Below are 18,790 nucleotides of genomic sequence, written 5' to 3' on the forward strand. Positions count from 1 at the left end.
TATTAAACTTTTAAAATTTTAAAAGCAAGTGATTGGCGTTTTTCACAAAGAGTTGCTTTCAAAAACTGACTGAGCACATTCCCATGTCAACATTCCCATCTCCCTGCTGTTGGACTGGCAGGGAGTTGGACATTGGTGGCTTCTGGCAGAAGGAGATTGCCCTAAATGCTGCCACTCATGGCACTCAGAGGTGCTTTAGTCTGAGGCTGAACCTTGGCTTCAAGCAGGAAAAGGAAACCCCCAAGTAACTTGACTATGGTGAGAGTCAGTAAAAGTTTAATCAGAAAATCATATTATTTTTGTTGAAGACGTTTTCATATTAAGAGGGGAAATTTGGCCGTGCCTTTCTTGTGGTTACAAAGAAAAAGGTGACAGTGAAATCTGTTTAAAAAGCTCAGATATTCATCAAAATCCCCAAAAAAATGCCTGTAATTGAGGCCCAGTGAATGACGGAGAGCCACACTTTGTATGGCAGTGTACCCAAATGACAAAAATCCCAAAACTTTCCTATGGAAGGAAATAATTTCTGGCACATGCAGAGCATCTGTCACGGCCAAGGGGTTTCTGTGAAGCTTTTCGGCCATCCCAAGGGCTGGAGAATGACCGCGGGCCGTGAGTGAGGCGCGGCCGCGCTGAGGTGCGTGGTCCAGGGTGAAGGGCGTGGTCGGAGTGATGGACGTGGCCTGAGGGTGGAGGGGCGGGGCCAGGTTCGGGAGGCGTGGCCTGGGCTGAGGGGCGGGGGCTGGGCTGAGGGGCGGGGCCGCGGTTCCGGTGCGCGGCGGCCGCGGGATCGGGACCGGGGTCGGGATGAATGAGGCGGAGGGGCTGCGGCAGCGGCGGCCGCTCCGCCCGCAGGTCATCACCGAGGACAGCCCGGCGCAGGAGGCCAAGGAGGGCAGGTGGGGCCCGGGCGGGGCGCCCGCCGTGACGCTGCGGCTGCAGGGCCGAGGCTGGGCCCGGCCCCGGGAGGGCCCCGGGAGGGCGCAGACACCGCCCGCAGGGCGCGGCCGGGCGCGGGGAGCGGCGGGCCGGGCTCGGAGTGCCCGCGGAGGGGCTGGAAGGGCTGGGGGGTGCCCCGGGGCTGGGTACTGGGGGACGGGGCCGCTGCGGAGCGGGGCCGCGGTTTCCCGGCTTGGCCGGTGCTGGGCACCCGCGAGTGCCAGCCCAGTGCTCCTGCTCCTCCTGGAGGGGCTGACGGTGAGGAGGGGCTGGGACAGCGCCTCACCTGTTCTGCCGACCTGCAGGAACGGCTTTTAACAACAAAAAAATCGGCTTGGTCTTCCCCTGCCTTCCCCTCTCTTCCTCTCTCTTCTCCTCTCTTCCCTTCTCCTCTCTTCCCCTCTCTTCCCCTCTCCTGTTTATCTTTTGCCAGGCAAGAAATAAGTTATCCCAGTGTGGCTTGTGCAGGTTTATTGTGGCTGTGATTAAGTCCTGTGTAATTGTGGTTTAGGGTGTTTATGTCTTGGTAATAGTTTAAAGAGTGATCTGCGGGTTTTTGACTGATCTACCCGTGTCTGACCTAATAAACAGTCGGTTTGTGGCTAAGTTAAAAAAGGATTCTATTTACAATTTTCTGTTTAGGAATTTCGCAACGAAATCTCTTCATTGTGACTAAAGGCAGTTGCAGTAATAAAGGGAGTGGTAGTGTTTGTTTTGCCTTTCATTGCATAAGGTAGCTGATGACTTGTAATACTTTTGTTCACCATCTATTATAGCACTTCTGACTTGAGTACTTTGCAGATTCTTATCTCTGCCCTTCGGGGTCATGAGAATGAAAGGCTGATGGCTTGGACTCTGTCCCTGTTTTTGGAGGAGAGCATCAGCATCTCTGAGCTTGAGAGGCTGCTCCTCCTGCCTTCAGCCTCTCTTGGTGTTCAAATCAGTTGAATTTCTAGAGCTCTATCACTGACCCAGAGTATTCACTGGGGCTGCTCTGTACGAAAACAGTGGAGGAAATTCCTGGGCCTGGCCTTTTTCTGGCTGGCAGCCATGGCAGAAACTCTTGAGGACTGATGCTTCTCTCTCCAGGCCAGCAGCTCTTCTGCCAAGGGGATGATGCAGCCTGGCCTCCTGGCTGTGGTGGCCCACCTTGCCAGCTTACTGTTGTCTTCAAGAGCTGGTTTAATGTCTTGGCTTTTTAGTTGTAGTAACAACTGAATTGCTGTAATTATAGCTGGAGTCCCGGTAAGTTGCTTTATTGAGATTTGTGGCTGCAGGCCATGTAGGATTAATCACAGAGACACAATTGACTAAGATTTTCTGTTTCACTGTTAGTGGACCTTTACCTCAGTGGTTCTCTCCAGTGACTGACAGTTGTCACTATTCAATATTGTGTAGATTAAGAAGGATTCTGAGTAGATGAGTTTTTAGTTTATTTTTTTGTAAAGCTTTTGGGTTATATTTAAATTCTTGTGGTTTCAGCAGTATCTAAACTAGGTCTTGCAGCTTGCAGGCTTGAAGTGTGAGTTTGCTTGTCACCTTATTCTTCCTGCCTTTTTCCTTTATTGTCAGTTCCTTGCAAGTTTGCTTAAGGATCAGAAACATGGTCCTTACTTAAGCTTTTAGGAGTTTTAATTAGGTTGGCTTTGTCAGATGAGTTCCCATTCTGTTCCTGTTCATTCCCAGCTCCTTTTGTGTGAGCTGTTCTCAGCTGTCACAGAGGTGCTCAGGTGTCTGCTGATAGTACATTTAATCTTACATTGTTGAGCTTTCATCTCTTGGAGGACAGTGGACACACCAGGCCAAAGGCTGAAGTCTTTTTGTAAACTTGGGGATTGCCTTTTGTCCATACACCCTGCTCTTGATTCCAGGTCCAAGGGGACCCAGACTGGGAGGTTTTTGCTTCCTCAAGACATCTCCTGTTAAAGCAGTAGGTGTAAAGTGCTTAAATCCTGCCTAAGTCCTGGTGCCTAGTTCTGTCCTTGCTGTTGTCACTGATAATCCCAGAGGTTACCTTGATGCTGATATCAGTAGCACAGGTGCATGTGTGTAGCTGCCCAGTTGGGATATTTGTGCTGGGCAGTGGTTCATATTCCCTACTGTCTGGATGATTGACTAATGAAGGACAAAACAGTGGAAGTGGTCCAGGGATTAGTGCAGCACCACCAGGCACTGTTTGTCTTTATTTAACTGATCCTGTCAGGAGCCTGGCTGGCTGGGCCAGTGAATGGTTCAGAACAGCTAAAATTAGATGTGCTGCTTTCCCAGTTCAAGGCTAGGATTTGTTGGGCTTGGCTCTCTGCTTTTCTCTGTAAATGCCTGATTGATTCCTCTAAAACTTGTAGAGAGCAAAACGTGGTTTTCTCCCGTGGAAGAACAATTAATTGCTTTTGTTAAACAATTAATTGCAACAAAACAATTAATTGCTTTTGTGTTCTGGAGTTTGACTTTCAAACGAGTGGTCACTAAGTTAAGCAGCCATTCATTTAGATTCTTCTGTGTTTGTTGTATTAGTGGAAGTTTTTATTCAAAACTTGTGCTGGATAGAAACCATTACCAAAACTAAAGATCAAGTTAAAAAAACCTCAGCGAAACCACAACCAAAATATCCTGTTTCTCAGGTGGTTTGTTTTGTTTTGGCTTATTTTTTGGTTTGTTTGTTTTTATTTTAGTCAGCTGTAACTTGTAGCATGAATGAAACCTTCACATAAAAATGTTCAGCCTTTTATGCCAGTATCCTGAGACCTTTCTCTTATCCTAATATGTTCAAAATGGACCTTGAAGGTGAGGATGGTGGTTGTGCAAAAGTGTTACTGTTCCTTTTCTGAAGAAAAGAGGTTGCCACAGATATTTTAAGGACTGTTGTATCTGGAAACGATGTTAATCCTATTTCTTGTTTGGTTTTGGCAGTACTTACAGCAGCAAGGTGTTCCGTGTTACCTTCCTGACTTTGGCTGTGTCTGTGGCCGTGCCACTGCTTGGAGTGACTGTTCTCCTGGATTGTCCTATAGACCCTCAGCCCATAAGGTAAAGGTTGTTTTGTTTTGAAGCAAATAGTCTGGAAGCCTGACTTCTCCTGTGAGCTCTGCTGTTGTGTTTCAGTAAACAAGAGTTAAGAGTGCAAAGTGGTTCTGTCTGGATTGAGAAACTGGGGAGTGATTGCAACATTATCCACAGCCAGGCTGTTTCTGAGCCATCTTGTGCAGTTATGTGTCCCTGCTGATCATGGAAGGAGCTGAATTACTTTCTTTAATCATTAATCTAGAAAATTATTGTCTGCTACCCAAGCTGTCAGTGCAGCTTGTAATTACACAGGTGCACTCTTGCCTTCTGTGAGACAAGAACTGCATTTTCACTGAGGGCCAAGGGCTCAAGCTGCTGCAACACTTTTTGAACTATGCTTTATGTAAAGCATAAATCAGGTGTGCAGGAGTTGGCAAACTGGGGGAAAAAATGATCAAATGTGTTGCTCAAGAATGTTTGCATTTTGTGCAAAGGATCACATGGTCCTCCTGTTTTGTAGCTTGAAGGAGCCTCCCCTCCTGACGGGAGTTTTAGAGCCCAACACCAAGTTACGGCAAGCTGAACGGCTGTGGGAGAACCAGCTGGTTGGACCAGAGTCCATTGTCAATATTGGGGGTAAGCACTGACAAAAGCAGCTCCTAAAGAAGGGTCTTTAAAGGTTGTTCCATTGGGAAGAGTTTGTTCAGCAGTAGACCTCTTAGATAACAAGCTCTGGGAATTATTTTCAATGTGCAGGTTTCCTAAAAGTAATTGTGTTATGCAGAAAAACCTAGGTTGTCTGTGCTATGTTTAGTTTTTCTCCTCTTTCTCTAGGATTTGTTGGGCTTGGCTCTCTGCTTTTCTCTGTATGTAATCTCTCCTATGTAGATGTTTTAATGTGACAACAAGAAATAAATCTTGTTGTCACACTAAAAATCCCTGTCTTCCAGGACTGAGAGCATCAGCAGTGTAGTCAGGGGCTACTTACATTTGGAGGAAGTGGTCCCATTTTTCATTTGGGGAATGAAAAATTAACTGGGAATTAATATTTAGAAACTCCTCTTAACTGGGAATTAATATTTAGAAACTACTACCTGTTCTTGTAAAGCTCATTGCTGCTGAGTGAGCTGAATTTTGTGGTGTTGATCTTTGCTTTTATGACAGAAAACAAATCTCAGATTGATAAATATCTTGTTTACATTTTAATGCTGTTGCACAAGATCATATCCCATATTCATAACTCCCTCATATTCCATATTAATAACTCTAAAAGCTTGGATTCTTCTTGCAAGAAGTCTAACCAACATAGATGCCACTTTTCTCTCGTGGCAGGTGGGTTCTTCCCAAGTCACTAACCCATGCCACCTCTGAGCAATTTCTTAATCAGTTCCCTGTGCTTCTAATGCCATGAGATCCTCTTAGTGGGAACCCAGCATTGTGCAGGAGTTGTTTCTTGTGGCTCCTGAAGGAGGGGTAAGACTTGGAAATACTCTTAACCCCTACTGAAAGATCCTTCAGTGCAAGAGGTGCTCAGTAGGTGCCATATAATTTATTTTCCTTCTACTTTATCTTCTAATTTATTAGTAAAATATTTGTAAGAAATTACATTACCCAGTAAGAAACTACTGTAAATTCTTTCCTCAGATTACACTTTTTTACCTGTATCTGTTAACAATGTGCTAAAGGGATTACCTGAAGCTGATTGATTTTTATATTGCCTGGTTTCATGAGTCTTGTTGGAAACTCTTTATGGAAACCTTCCTGCAAGGGACAGCTGACCTATGAGTGAAATAATCAACCTGACTGGGAATAAGCTTTCTGTGAATAAATGAGTTGAGTTCTCCTTATTCCCTGCTTCATACTAGTAGAAGGATGCTTACCAGTATTGTTTTGTGATCAGCTTAATCACACAAGTTGTTTTTGCAGATGTTCTGTTTACTGGGACAGCTGATGGGAAGATTATCAAAATTGAAGATGGGGAAATACAAACAATAGCCAGAATTGGCCACGGTCCTTGTGGTGAGTGACAGCTCCTGAACTCCTGAGTGTGTTTGAAAATGTCTGGGTCCAGGGCATGTGTTGGTTAAGCTGTGTTCAGTCTGGATTGCAGGTGCACATCTTGTTCTGCAGAAATTTGTAGCAGAGATATTAATGTGTTTGTATCAGGGAAGTATGAGTGAAAATATTGGAACATTGGAAGGAAGAGTAGAACAGAGGGCCAAATGAATGGAAATGGGTGGTCTTGATAGAAAAGCACACAGTTTGCAGTTGTAAAATTTAAGAATGCAAGGAGGTTTTGTGTCATGACTACCAGGCCTTCACCATGGATGATGTGCTGGTGGAAGATCCTGCATCTTAACATTGGGAGGAGGACAAGAGTAAAGTGCAACACAAATAACATTCCTTTTCCTGTTAGTCCATCCAGAAAAAGCATGTATCCTAAGAAAAAAATGGGCAGCAACCTGGTCTAATATTTGTGAAAGCTGAAGTCACCAAGATTCTGAGCTGAAGGGCCACCTCATAAAAACTGAGGACTTCTAAACATGTGTGAGTGAGTGAACTCAAGCTAATTTGAGACTGGGAAAGTGTCTTGGTTTAAAACAATTATACAGACAGGACACTTCAAAATGAGTTATATCTCCTCATATTTTTAACCCTTCCTTTCTCACCAATAAGGAGAGATGAGTGTGATAAATGAAAAAATAGCAGTTCACTAAAAATAAAACAGCAACAACCAAGATAACAGTAATAACCACTAGATACAAACGTGCTGAATCCTGTTGACAAAGAAAAACAACACAGCAACCAAGCCTCCATGATCACAGAGCTCCCTCATCCACCAAATAGCCACCAGGGAACAAGGACAAAACAGAAGAATCCTCTCCAAAACCAGTCAAATGCTGCTGATCCATCTGCTCCACACCACCCGAGAGGAGCTCTCCTGACAGTGGCAGCTGGAATTGGGTCAATGGCTGGGACTCCTGGAGAGAGGGGATGGTGCTGGTGGAGCTGTCCGGGGTGGCAGCAGCAAAAAAAGATCTGAAGGAAACCTTCTCTGTGGCCCAGAAACTGAGCTGCCCCTGGCAGCAGCAGCCAGAAGGCAGAAATCTTCCAAAGCCTGGAGATAAACAAACCTGCCAGGCTGCTTTGCACTGCCTTGCCTCAGAGAACCTGCCCCAGACAACTTTCTTGGCAGCCTGGCCAAAAAAAGCTGCAGCCTCTGCTCCCAAACCCTAGGGAGGACAGAGGAGCTGTGTGTGCCTGTTCCTTCTCTTTTAGAGGGACCCCAGGTCACCTGCCTCCATGAGCCTGGCCTAAAACACCCCAGTTCTTCTTCCAGCTCCTGGCTTCTAAAGGGACAGTGGTCATCTTGGGCAGGTTGGTGTAGGGAAGATATGGAATACAGTACACCTTTTTTGGGTTACCCAGGACAGAAGGACAGCAACTTACTTCGAGATTTTTGAATATAAATATCACCTTCCCCATCTACGGAATTTTGCCTTGCATTTTGTTGTACCTATTTCCCTTCCTGTGTTTGTAAGCACAGTGGGAGTTGTTGCTGCACTTAGAGATCCTGCATTGCTCATGGTATTTTTGTTTTCTCACTGCTAAATTGCAGTTATTTCTTGTGGAATTCTACACCTCTTTCTGAACGAGTTATTTGCTTCATTTAATGGGATTTCTGGAACTGAGTGAGCAAAACTGAGAGCAGCTTATTTATTACAGAACCATCTCTGTGGGGAGCTTAATGCCCATCTCAGCAGTGCCTGGGCAGTCTGAGGAGCCTGGCTGGTGTTTGTTGGGACTGATGGGAGTTTTGTTTGTGGCAATGGTACAGAAACTCACCTGAGGTGTTTGTTGGGACTGATGGGAGTTTTGTTTGTGGCAATGGTACAGAAACTCACCTGAGGTGTTTGTTGGGACTGATGGGAGTTTTGTTTGTGGCAATGGTACAGAAATTCACCTGAGGTGTTTGTTGGGACTGATGGGAGTTTTGTTTGTGGCAATGATACAGAAATTCCCCTGAGGTCCTGCAGCCCTGTGCTGATTGCCAGTTAGAAATTCAGGTCAGGAACTGTTGCTGTCCCTGTTAGCTGTCATTGACTTGTCCATCATTTATTCTATGTAATTTTATGTGGATGATTAGACATGATTAGACTCTCACATGATGAGACTCTGGGCTGACTTGGCAGCACTCTCTTGGCTGCCTGGTAAGTAGAACAGCCTTGGTAGGACTGCTGATGGGAAACTGGATTTAGGCATGAATGTGGGTGGGGGTGGATGTGAAAAATCACCTTTCTCCTGCTCATTTCCATTGGACTTGAGCAGCTTGGGAGAGGTGGGAAGGATGTGCTGCCCTGGTTCTTTGGGGCCAAAGTGGTAATGGGGAGCCTGGACTTTTGTGCTCCTTGAATTGGGAAGTGGAAAGGCTGTAGCCATCTGCAAAATTTCTCTTGCTAAGGTTTTCAGACTGCTGATGTTGTGAAGTTCTTAGCTCTTCAGGGCTCAAATATCTCCTTGAATTTATCTAAATTCTTCAGGTTTGCAGAATTCCCCTTCCTCCTCATATAGAAGTCTTCAGTGTCTTTGTTTTGAGAAACTAGCTGTTCATGACAATGTTGGACCTTTTCAGAAAAAGAAAGGATTTTTTAATTTAAAAATTATTTAATTCTAAAAACAGAGCACACACACCTCCAAACCTGCATAAAACCATTTCTTTTGGAGAAAAATCATTTTGTTAAATGCAATTTTCTGATTTTACCCCAGCTTGGGCAGCTGTTCGTTACTAGCCTGACAGATTCTATTATTATCTCTAGACTGGTGAAAACATGGCGTGGGGTTATCTGCTTCACTCCCACCTAGTAAAGTAGGAATCATTTTTAAATGAATGTATGTACCATATGTATGCCATAGAGTTTTTATAAGCCACAGTTTGACTCAAAGGTCACATGTGCAAGCAAAGGGAAAAAAGAACAAACCAAACCTCAAATATTTTATTCTCTATTTTCCATTAGCCAGTGATGTCTGACTGCTTCTCGAGAAGCAGAGCTGCAGCACGTGTGGAGTTTGTTTTGGAAGGCAAATGTAAATGATAATTGCTTCTCCTTCCTCCTCCCTTTTCTTAGCTTTCATATGTGGTATTGAATGTCCCTTTGGTCAGTTTGGGCCACCTGTCCTGGCTGTGTCCCCTCCCAGGATCTTGCCCACCCCCAGCCTGCTGGAGAGAGCATTGATGCTGTGCCAGCCCTGCTCAGCAGTAGCCAGAACACCTCTTTAGCTGCCTGTGCAAAGCCCAGCACTGGGAGGGCTTTTCATCCCAGCCAGACCCAACATACCTGTGTAGGTACCCTGAATGCCTTGTATTTATTTCTGTTTGGAAAACCATTTTAAAATTGTTTCCCAAGGAGGCCGTGGAGATGAGCCAACGTGTGGAAGACCACTTGGCATGAGAGTGGGGCCAAATAACACCCTGTTTGTGGCAGATGCTTATTATGGACTCTATGAAGTTGATCCTGATACAGGTATGATTTTTCTGCTCCAAAGTTTTCTTCCACTGACAAACCCGGGCTTCATTTGCAGTTTTGCCAGATGCTGCTGGCAAAACAATGCCTGTCTTTTTTTGTGAAGTGATTTGAAGCTGTCTGCATGAAATGAGTCATGCAAGAACTTGATATTTATTTCCCTGTAGCAATCACTTCCTCTCTGTGTCTGGCTGTCTGCATCAGAGCTACCAGTGACTTATCTTCTGGTGTTACAAAGTTTTTGTTGTTAAAATTGATATCCTAGGATCCATGAATAGACCTCTGTTGTAGCTGTTTTGGCTTTCATAAAAGGGAAAGAAAAAGATTGATACATAAAACCTTTTGTCATGTTTGCTGTACTTTTGTTTCTGCCTTGATCTCACTGTGGTAGTGAGAAGCTCTTCAATTCCCTGTAACCCAAATCTACACAAAGTAAAGAGAGATGCATTTTGGTGTGGCTACATTGTGTGGCTTTTTTTTTTTTTCTTCTTTTTGTATCTAGGTGAAACAAAGATGCTTGTGTCAACCAAAACACCCATAGAAGGCCAGAAGTTGTCATTTGTAAACGATCTTACAGTGACCAGGGATGGGAGGAAGATCTACTTCACTGACTCCAGCAGTAAATGGCAAAGACAAGACTACTTGTTCCTGCTTATGGAAGGCACAGATGATGGGCGGCAAGTATCTCCTTCCCTGTCCTGCTTTAGGGCAAATTTGGGAGAAAACCTCCAAAAGGGGCCCCTCCAGAAAGCAAACCCACATGGCCCCCTCCCCCCAACCAGTTCAGGAAGGATTCCTTGGAGAGAAGTGGAAAGAACCTGTTTATTTAACAGGCACAGCACCCCCAGCACACAGAATGAACAATACCAGATGACAGCGCTCCTTCACCACTCTGAAAAAGATGACAAATTCAGAAAGTCTCTCTTGGGGGTGGTTGCTCTGTTATCAGTCCCTCCAGTGCTGGGGCAGCTGCTGCAGCCACAAGGTGCAAACTCTTGGTGTTTCCCAGGTCCCAGTCCGGAGCAGGCTCAAGTGGTTCCAAAAAAGGGAAAGGAAAAACAGTCCAGGGATAAATTCGAACTGCTTGGCTAAACTAACTAATGAGCAGAAGCAAAAAGCAGGAGCAAAGCAGAAGCAAGAGCAAAGCAAAAAGCAGAAGCAGCACTATGTACTGCCCTGTCTGTGAGTCCTGCCAGCTGTGGGTGAGCAGGCTGATAACAAAACCAAACTTTCACTCTTCAGAGCCAGTCTTGAAGGCACAGAAAATAATATCCAGCATAAACAGAACACACAAATGAGGAATCAAGCATCACAACGTCACCCTAGGACACCCAGACATTTCACTTGCTGTCAGCTCAGCTGTAGGAGTGCAATTCACCACTTCCTTGATCTTCACATTTTTTTCTCTTTATAAACTCACCTTTGTAAACACTGCACTGTGCAGGGGAGGGTGAGGGAATTGTGTGGGTGTTGCTAATGAGACCTGCAGCAAAATAAATGAGATTCCCCTTTTTCCTTCAAGAGGACTGGCATGGAGTTTTGTTTTAAAAGTGAAGGTGTTAGCATTGCATTCAGCACAAATCGTGCATGAATGCTGCCACTCTCAAGTGCCTTGTTATTTCTCTTGTGTTTACAAACAAATGTTTCCTGGCTATTCTGCCTTCTTAACTTAAATGTGGTGCATGTGAGAAAAGATGGAGTGCCTGAAGAATGAAACACAGATGCATAAATATTCATCTTCACTCAAAAATGGTTTCTTTTCAGCCTCCTTGAATATGACACAGTGACAAAAGAAGTGAAAGTCTTAATGGTGGGGCTGAGGTTTCCCAATGGTGTGCAGCTCTCTCCTGCAGAAGACTTTGTCCTGGTGCAGGAGACAACCATGGCTAGAATCAGAAGGTGAGTATGACTTTGGAATTATTACTAATCTCTGTAGGGATTGCTTAAATAAATGAATTGAATGACAAACCCTACACTTCAGTTATGCCTAGTTAAAAATGACAAAAAAGATGACCTTCCTCAATACTTAATATTTTTATTTCACTTTAAATGTCTAGGTTGCATAATCTTTCCATCATGGGCTCCTTAAGCACAGTGGAGTAAGCTGACTTTTTCCCTGGGGAGAAGTGTGTGGCAGTGCTGTATTTCCCTCTACCAAAATAATGGGAAAAAAATATTTTTTTAACTATTGGGACTCTCATTTATTATTTAAACTGATTGAGTTAGATGTTCTAATCTATTATCTATACTTTTCAGGTATTATGTGTCTGGGCTGATGAAAGGTGGAGCAGATATGTTTGTTGAGAATATGCCTGGTCTTCCAGACAACATCAGGTTAAGCAGCTCTGGAGGATATTGGGTAGCTATGGCAGCTGTGAGACCCAATCCTGGCTTTTCTTGGTTGGACTTCTTATCTGAAAAAACATGGATTAAAAGGATGATATTTAAGGTAAAAAAAAATATTAAAAAGAACTTTTTTTGAAAATATCACCTTTAGTAGAGGAATGGAAGTGGTAAATATTTGTTTGTCCTGTTTCTTCCTCTTTACAGGAAGATTTAAAAAAACATTAGGTGCTGTGGTTAAAACTTGTTGCTTGCTTTTCCCTGGTAGAACAGCCCTTATATATTAATAGGTAGTAAAATTTAACATTTACTTCTTTGAGTAGCAGGTACACATCTCTTAAGTTGCCTTCCATCTTGATCTTAGGAAAGAAAAAGAGACTATCTCTAACCATGCAGCAAGACAGGATCTTCATTTGGATATGTGAAGACTTCACCTGAAGTGCCTAAACTGCTTATTGCCAGGTGTCTGAAGAGCATTTGGGAAGTGTGAGCTGTTCTCATGACTGCCCTAGGCACCCTAGGAGACTGTGCACGTTGTGGATGGTGTTAGGTGACATTTTGTTCTGGTTCACTTATGCCTGTTTTTGTGTCACCCCGCTTTCGGATGAGCAAGGATAATGCGGTTTTTTTTAAGGGCTAAAGAAACAGCATGATGCTTTTTAAACAATGCAAAGACTTGGAAATACTTCTGTCCTAAAAAAAAAAAAAAAAAAAAAAGAGCAAGCAGTGCTTAGGATTTCATTCCAGCTGAACAAGGTCTGTGCTGTCCCTGTCTCTCCTGGTGCAGTGCAGGAGCTCTGAGTGATGCTGTGGGGAGCTTGGCATCAGCTGCACCAGAGCAAGCTGCTGTCTCTTGTGTGGGCAGCCTTTCAGCCTGCCCCTGGAGTAGATGAGCTTCTGCTGATCCTTTTGTTTCTTCTCCAGTTGGCTTTACAGATATTGATGTGTTAACCCTGTGTAAGAGTGTTCACTCAAAATGTGTCCTTGTGTTCTTAGCTGCTGCTTCTGAGGAGCGTGGAGTGGTCTTTGCCTGTATGAATGTCTGAGATCAGATTGTGGAGGAAAAAAACTTCTGTTGATTTTATTTCTCTTTCTTTTCTTCCAGTTGCTGAGTCAGGAAACTGTGACAAAGTTTGTACCCAAATATAGCCTCGTTGTTGAACTCAGTGAGACAGGATCCTACAAAAGAAGCTTCCATGATCCCACTGGAGTGACAGTGGCTTATGTCAGCGAGGCACACGAGCACAACGGGCACCTCTACCTGGGATCCTTCCGCTCTCCCTATATTGGCAGACTTGATCTCCAGCACGTTTAACTGCCTGCCCATGATGAGTCCCACTGCCCTGTGCTGCTCCAGAGGTGCAGAGGAAGCATGTGCTTGAGGCAGTGTGTGACCAAGTGACAAAAAGTGTGACAAAAAGTGACAGTCAGTCTGTTACGGTGCAGGAGCACTGTGGCCATAGGAAGAGATACAGTTTGCTGTACCTGGCCTCTGTCTTGGCTGACTGCTCATGCTCTGCAGTTGGCCTGTATTACTGTTCACATCTGAGGACTATGGGGAGGCATCTTCATTCAGTTCTTTGTTGCTCCAAGGAAATCCATTGATTTTCCTGTGCCCAGCCTTGTTTGGAATCATCTTGAACAGACACCATCATGTCGCCTTTAATGCAACTGTGTGTCCTCTTACTCTGGAAGGAATTGTGATGGATGGAGTTTAATTGTGTGTGATTTGGGTGGAAGAGGGTGGCTTGCATGTGTTAATTTCTGTTCTAGTGCCTCCTGTCCAGGAGTGATTACAGTGCATGTTCTAATGTTCTACCATGGTGCTGTGGTAGAGGCAGCAACATCCAGGACATGCCTAGGAATCCAGTTATGCCACTGGGCTTCTTCAGTCCCAACCTGTGTAAGTAACATCAGACATTGCAATTAACTGTTAATCAACATGCAGAATCAAATTGGATCCTTACCTGTGGACTCCTGTGTTTCTTTATAGCATTGGGGTCGGATGATGAATGAAAATTGCATTTTCTATGTTATTAAGAACTAGTTCCAATGGGTCTGAAAAGGATTGTTTGTAGTATTTCTTCCACATTTTACCAGGTCCTAAAAGTCCCTGTTCATTATTTATGTGACCATTCCAGGGAGAAGAGGGCTAGCTGCAGGAATCCTCTTCAACATGCTTTTTATGAAGAACTGGTAAAGATTTTGGGGAAGATTGGTGTCTGAAGATGGATGTGGACTCAACTGACACCTGTAAAATCTAATGTTGGTGGATGAGGAAGGGCTTTGGTGGCAGTTTTTGGAATGCATGTCCAGGGACTTCCTCTCTTAACAGATACTCTACCTGGAGAATGTGGAGAATGCTTTGCTGGCAGCTATTGCAAAGGAAAGCCTGTGCTGTTACATTTTGTGGCTGGAATGGCTGGCAGCACAAAGGAATTCAGACAAGAACTCAAGTTTTGTAGAGCAGCCAGGGATGAGGGCACTGTGGTGGACTTTGTGCTCACCAGCAAGGAGGGGGAATGGGCACCTCAAGGGCAGCCTTGGCTGCAGGGATCATGAGGTGGTGGAGTCCAACTTCCTCAGGGCAGGGAGGAGGGTGTAGAGCAAACTTGTTGCCCTGGATTCAGGAGGGTAGACTGGCACCTCAAGGGATCTACTTGGTAGAATACCATGGGGTAAAGCCCTGGAGGGAAGAAGGAGCCAAGAGAGCTGTTATATTCAGGGATGTTCAGGGGTCACCTCTTCCAGGCTCAGGAGTGATGCATCCCCATAGAGAGGAAGCTGGGCAAAAATGCCAGGAGACCTTGTGTGGATGAACAAGGAGCTCCTGGACAAGCTCAGACACTAAAAGAAGGCCTGTGGAGAGTGGAAGCAGGGGCTGTAGCCTGGCAGGAGTACAGAGAGGTTGTCCAGGCAGCCAGGGATCAGGTTAGAGATAAAGGTTAAGGTAAAGATAAAGGAGGTTAGAGGAGATAAAGCTCTGAGAGAATTAAATGTGGCCAGGGACATCAAGGACCACAAGAAAAGCTTCTGCAGGTGTGTGGGTGACAAAAAGGAACCCTTGGAGAAATGAGGACCCTCTCTGGAAGGAAAGGGGAGACCTGATTACCTGAGACATGGCAATGGCTGAGGTGCTCAGTGAGTGTTTTGCCTCTTCTCCACCAGGATGTGCTCCAGCCACATTGCCCAAGTTGCAGAAAGGAAAGACAGGGACTAGGAGGCTGAAGAGTCACCCACTGTAAATCACATTTTAGACCATCTGAGGAACAAGAAGGTGCACAGGACCTGTTAAAATTCATCAGTTCCCTCAGGATGAAGAACTGGTAAGATGAGGGAACTGATGGATGAAGTCACTGTCCGTTGTATTTGAGGAGTTGTGGTAGTCCAGCTAAGCTCCCACCAACTAGAAAAGGGGAAAATAACCCCCATTAAGAAAAAAAAAAAAAGGAAGAAAGGAAGCCTTGGGGAATTGCATTCTGTCAGTCTCACCTCTGTGCCCAGCAGGATCACGGAGCAGAGAGATTGGAACATGTTATTCAGAGAAGTTGTGGATGCCCCACACTTGGAAGTGTTCAAGGCCAGGCTGGAGGGGGCTCTGAGCAACCCAGTCTCTCAGGAGGTGTCCCTGATGGTCTCTGAGGTCCCTTCCAACCCAAAGCATACTATAATTTTAAATAAGAGCTTTTGCATCTTGAAGAACTCAAGGGGTGCTTCAGCAGCTGTGTGATTCAGTGCATTGATACTTTGGAATTGAGGTTTTTGCTGCTCTCTCTTTTTCTGCCACTGGGTGACAATCCAACCTAAATTTACACTATTGCTGCATTTCTTCACCTTTGGAAAGGAAAGAGACTTGCTATAAATATATAGTGAAAAGCACCAGAAAAGGGGAAGGTGATGCTAAAAATACTGCCTGATTTCAATGGCCTTCTGCTCTTCTATTAATGGAGGGCTATGCAAATGAAAATGACTCTTCCCTGTCAGTGCCTCTGTCACCCTGTTCTGTGTTACTGCCAGGCTGCAGCAGTCCTGTGGCAGGACTGGATCAGGGTGACTTGTTCCTGTGCAGCCCAGGGGATGCTCTTTCTGGGAAAACCCAGTGCAGGGTGGGCTGCTTCAGCACCAGCTGGTTAGCACTGCTCTGCCAGCCCTTGCAGCTGTTGGTCCTCTTCTGGTGGGATATGAAAGTTAAACTTGATGGCATCTCAAGTTGGGGTTGAAAAAGCAAATCTGCTGTGCTGTTTGTTGGGGTTTTTTTGTTGTTTTTTTTTGTTTATTTTTGCTGATGCTTTGGCACACTTGGGGCAAGCACATCTTTGCCTCTTGGTACACAGTTCTCACTAGTGATTTATTTGCCAAAGGATTTCACCAAGTAACCTTTGGACAGAGTGCAGTTCTCTGTTAATTTTTTTTTTAAGGGTATTGCAGACTGACTGGACTTGTACCCCATGAGCTCCCTCTGTTAGTACAGGCTGGACAGACAGGCTTTATTCAGTGTGAGAGATTAAATCTCTCTGAATCTGTAAAGTCCCAGCTGTAGTGGGTGGCACTATGCTAAGCAACAAACTTTTCATGGTGACAGGCTGCTTAACCAGGCCATTGGTGTTCCATTTCTCATAAGAACCTTAACACTTCATTTCAGCTGGCTCCCATTCCTGGTCTTGTGCTGGATCCTGATCATCCATCCATGGTATGCAGAAGTGGGGGGATCTGTAGTAAAACCCAGGTTGACTGACACACACAGGTCTCATTATTCAGCATAGGGGTGCTTAAGAACAGTATTTTTCTAGAAACTATTTTTTCCTAAAAAAACAATCTCTAATCTTTGATTGGCTTTCAAATGAAAGAGTAAAGCAGCAGCACTAAAATGCCTGTGGAATAAACAAACTGGCATGAAGTCCTCTTGAGGCTCCTGTGGGGACTGGTTTTGCAGGCTCATTCCACTTCCACAGAGGCTGAGTCAGTGATGTGTTGATTGCAGATGGATGGTGACACACCTGCCTTAAGCAAGGAGAAACCTGGAACAAGTCAGGCTTGGAAAAAGCCAGCCAGTCTTTTTTGATGATGTGAGTGCAGGAACATGACACCTCTGCAGCTCTGAGGCTGGCTCTTCTCTTGTGTGAGAAGTCTTACTGGATGCAAGAGCATTTAGAGGTATCCAAAGGTCTTGTCAGAGCATGATTGTCTTCTGGTGGCAGAAGAAAGGGGCTGTGGTTCCCTAAAAAGGGAGGAAGTCCTCTTTGCATAACTCCCAGAGAAGCCTGAGGCTGCTTGCTGTGTCTTACCCAAGTTTCTTTTGGGACAGACTATGGCATATGAGAGAGTGTTGCCCTGTCTCCTGAAAGGCCTGGAGAAATTTTTGATTTCATGTAAAGCCCTGCAGTAAAACTATCCAAGGAAAGGAACTGAGCTGGAGTGCACCACAACTGTGCATTTAAAAAATGTGTTTTGTTTCACTTTGTTGGTTGAATAGATGTTTCTGCAGGGCACAAGTATCAAGAAGATTTTCCTGAAAGTATTTAAAATGTTAGTCCACGGTTAAGTGCCCTGTTTCTTGTCTGAAGCAAACTTCTGTACTAGAGCTGCTGGAGCATAACCTGTGTGCCCCTGACACTTCTATGCAAAGGTTGGTTTCTCAGCACGAACAGCTGATGAAAGTGATTGCAAAGTCTTTGCATAAATCTTTAAATTCCTTTAAATTTGTGTCTGCTTTTTTGCCAGTAAAAACTTTGCAAATGAGATAATGACCTCTTAAGCTTCTGGCTCTGTCTGCTCAGTGATCGCAACAGGGATCTGATGATGCTGACACTTGGGCCTTCTCATCCAACCTGTTTAAAAACAGTGCTGCAAAAGAATGAGCACAGGGGGCAGCTGATTTTTGCTCATATGCTGATTTTTTTTGAGGCAGGGACTGAAAAATGTAGCTGTAAGTTGTTGTAGTTAGCTGTGTGTGGAAGGCTTTTTCCTCACAGTCAGCAGCTCTCATGTCTCCTTATCTGCCTGCTGCCAGCTAAACCTTGTGTTGGTTCCATGGAGCTGTGACTCCCCCAGCTGTCAGTGGCTCTGAAAGTCAGTCAGGTTGTGAAACTGGGTGCATCTGGTACAGGCAGAGCTCCCAGGTCCTTCATGTGGAGCTGCTGAGGTCAAGAGGATGCAGAGTGGGGAGTCTGTCAGCCAGCAATGCTTTATATTTTGGTGGCAGGCAGTTTGTTTCCTGTGCAGTTTAAAAAGTGGGAGTATGAGAGGAAATATTTGCAGAGAAGAGCTTTTGAGCAAATGCAGATCTCTGTTTGAGGATCACTGGCCACTTTGAAGCTCTGCTAAAACTCAAGTTGTGGTTGTCCCACCAGCTATTAATGTCACTGCTGGGATTGTTCCTTTTTGTTCTTCAACATACAGAGCTGGCAGAAACAAGTTTTCCTTCTCACCTCATGCCCTAAATCAATAAAAATATCATTGACTTGCCATTGTAACCTGAAATAGATGTCAGAGACCCAGCAAGGTCTGCAGGGCTGTGAACTCCTTGGAGTGAATTGGGGAACTGTTAACCTTGGTGTAAACAAGATGCAGAGGGCAGAGACATTGGCTTTTTGACTGCTGCATGTCTTTGTGATGAAGTGGCATTTAGCTGCAGCTCTTTAGGTCAGTGCTAGCAGTTTCCTCCTCTTTAGTTACCCAAATCCTTCCTGAGTGAAGTGCTCTGGGGTGATACAAAGAGCTCAGTGGACTTTAGCTCTGCTCCTTTCTTTGGTGCTGATGAAAGCTCTGTTACCATAGCTGAGGGGATGATGGGTACTACAATTCCAGTGTGCCTTTCTCCTTGTAAAGCACACTGGAATTCTGTGGCACAGTGAACACTTGGATGCAGCTTTGAACATAAGGGTGATCTGTCTTTCTCAGCAGGAGCTTTTCTGTTTGGATGGAGAGGTCTGAACAGTCATGCTGCATTTTCCTTGGGAGAACAGCAAAGGCCTGTTGGTTTG

At 44.8% G+C, this 18,790-nt stretch overlaps 1 protein-coding gene across 4 annotated transcripts; it reads left to right on the forward strand.

Annotated features, from left to right (window-relative positions):
• The first annotated feature begins 745 nt into the window (after positions 1–745).
• On the forward strand, positions 746–13,773 carry APMAP (adipocyte plasma membrane associated protein). 4 transcript variants are annotated; one of them, XR_011678520.1, is made up of 10 exons: positions 746–899; positions 3,850–3,966; positions 4,463–4,578; positions 5,869–5,961; positions 9,348–9,464; positions 9,967–10,141; positions 11,229–11,363; positions 11,721–11,913; positions 12,172–12,357; positions 12,913–13,048. XR_011678520.1 is itself a non-coding variant. In XM_071422488.1 (9 exons), the coding sequence occupies exons 1-9, from the start codon at positions 808–810 to the stop codon at positions 13,120–13,122; spliced, it is 1,248 nt and encodes a 415-aa protein (XP_071278589.1). In that variant the 5' UTR covers positions 746–807; the 3' UTR covers positions 13,123–13,773. The 4 variants fall into 4 exon arrangements, 2 of the variants coding, with proteins under 2 accessions (XP_071278589.1, XP_071278599.1); XR_011678522.1 differs by having other exon boundaries at positions 12,172–12,269; positions 12,913–13,034; XM_071422488.1 differs by lacking the exon at positions 12,172–12,357 and having other exon boundaries at positions 12,913–13,773.
• The last annotated feature ends 5,017 nt before the right edge of the window (positions 13,774–18,790 follow it).

Source organism: Agelaius tricolor, unplaced genomic scaffold (genome assembly GCF_023055355.1).
Source record: "Agelaius tricolor isolate 1412-34295 unplaced genomic scaffold, bAgeTri1.0.p SCAF_1, whole genome shotgun sequence".
Taxonomy (NCBI): Eukaryota; Metazoa; Chordata; class Aves; order Passeriformes; family Icteridae; genus Agelaius; species Agelaius tricolor.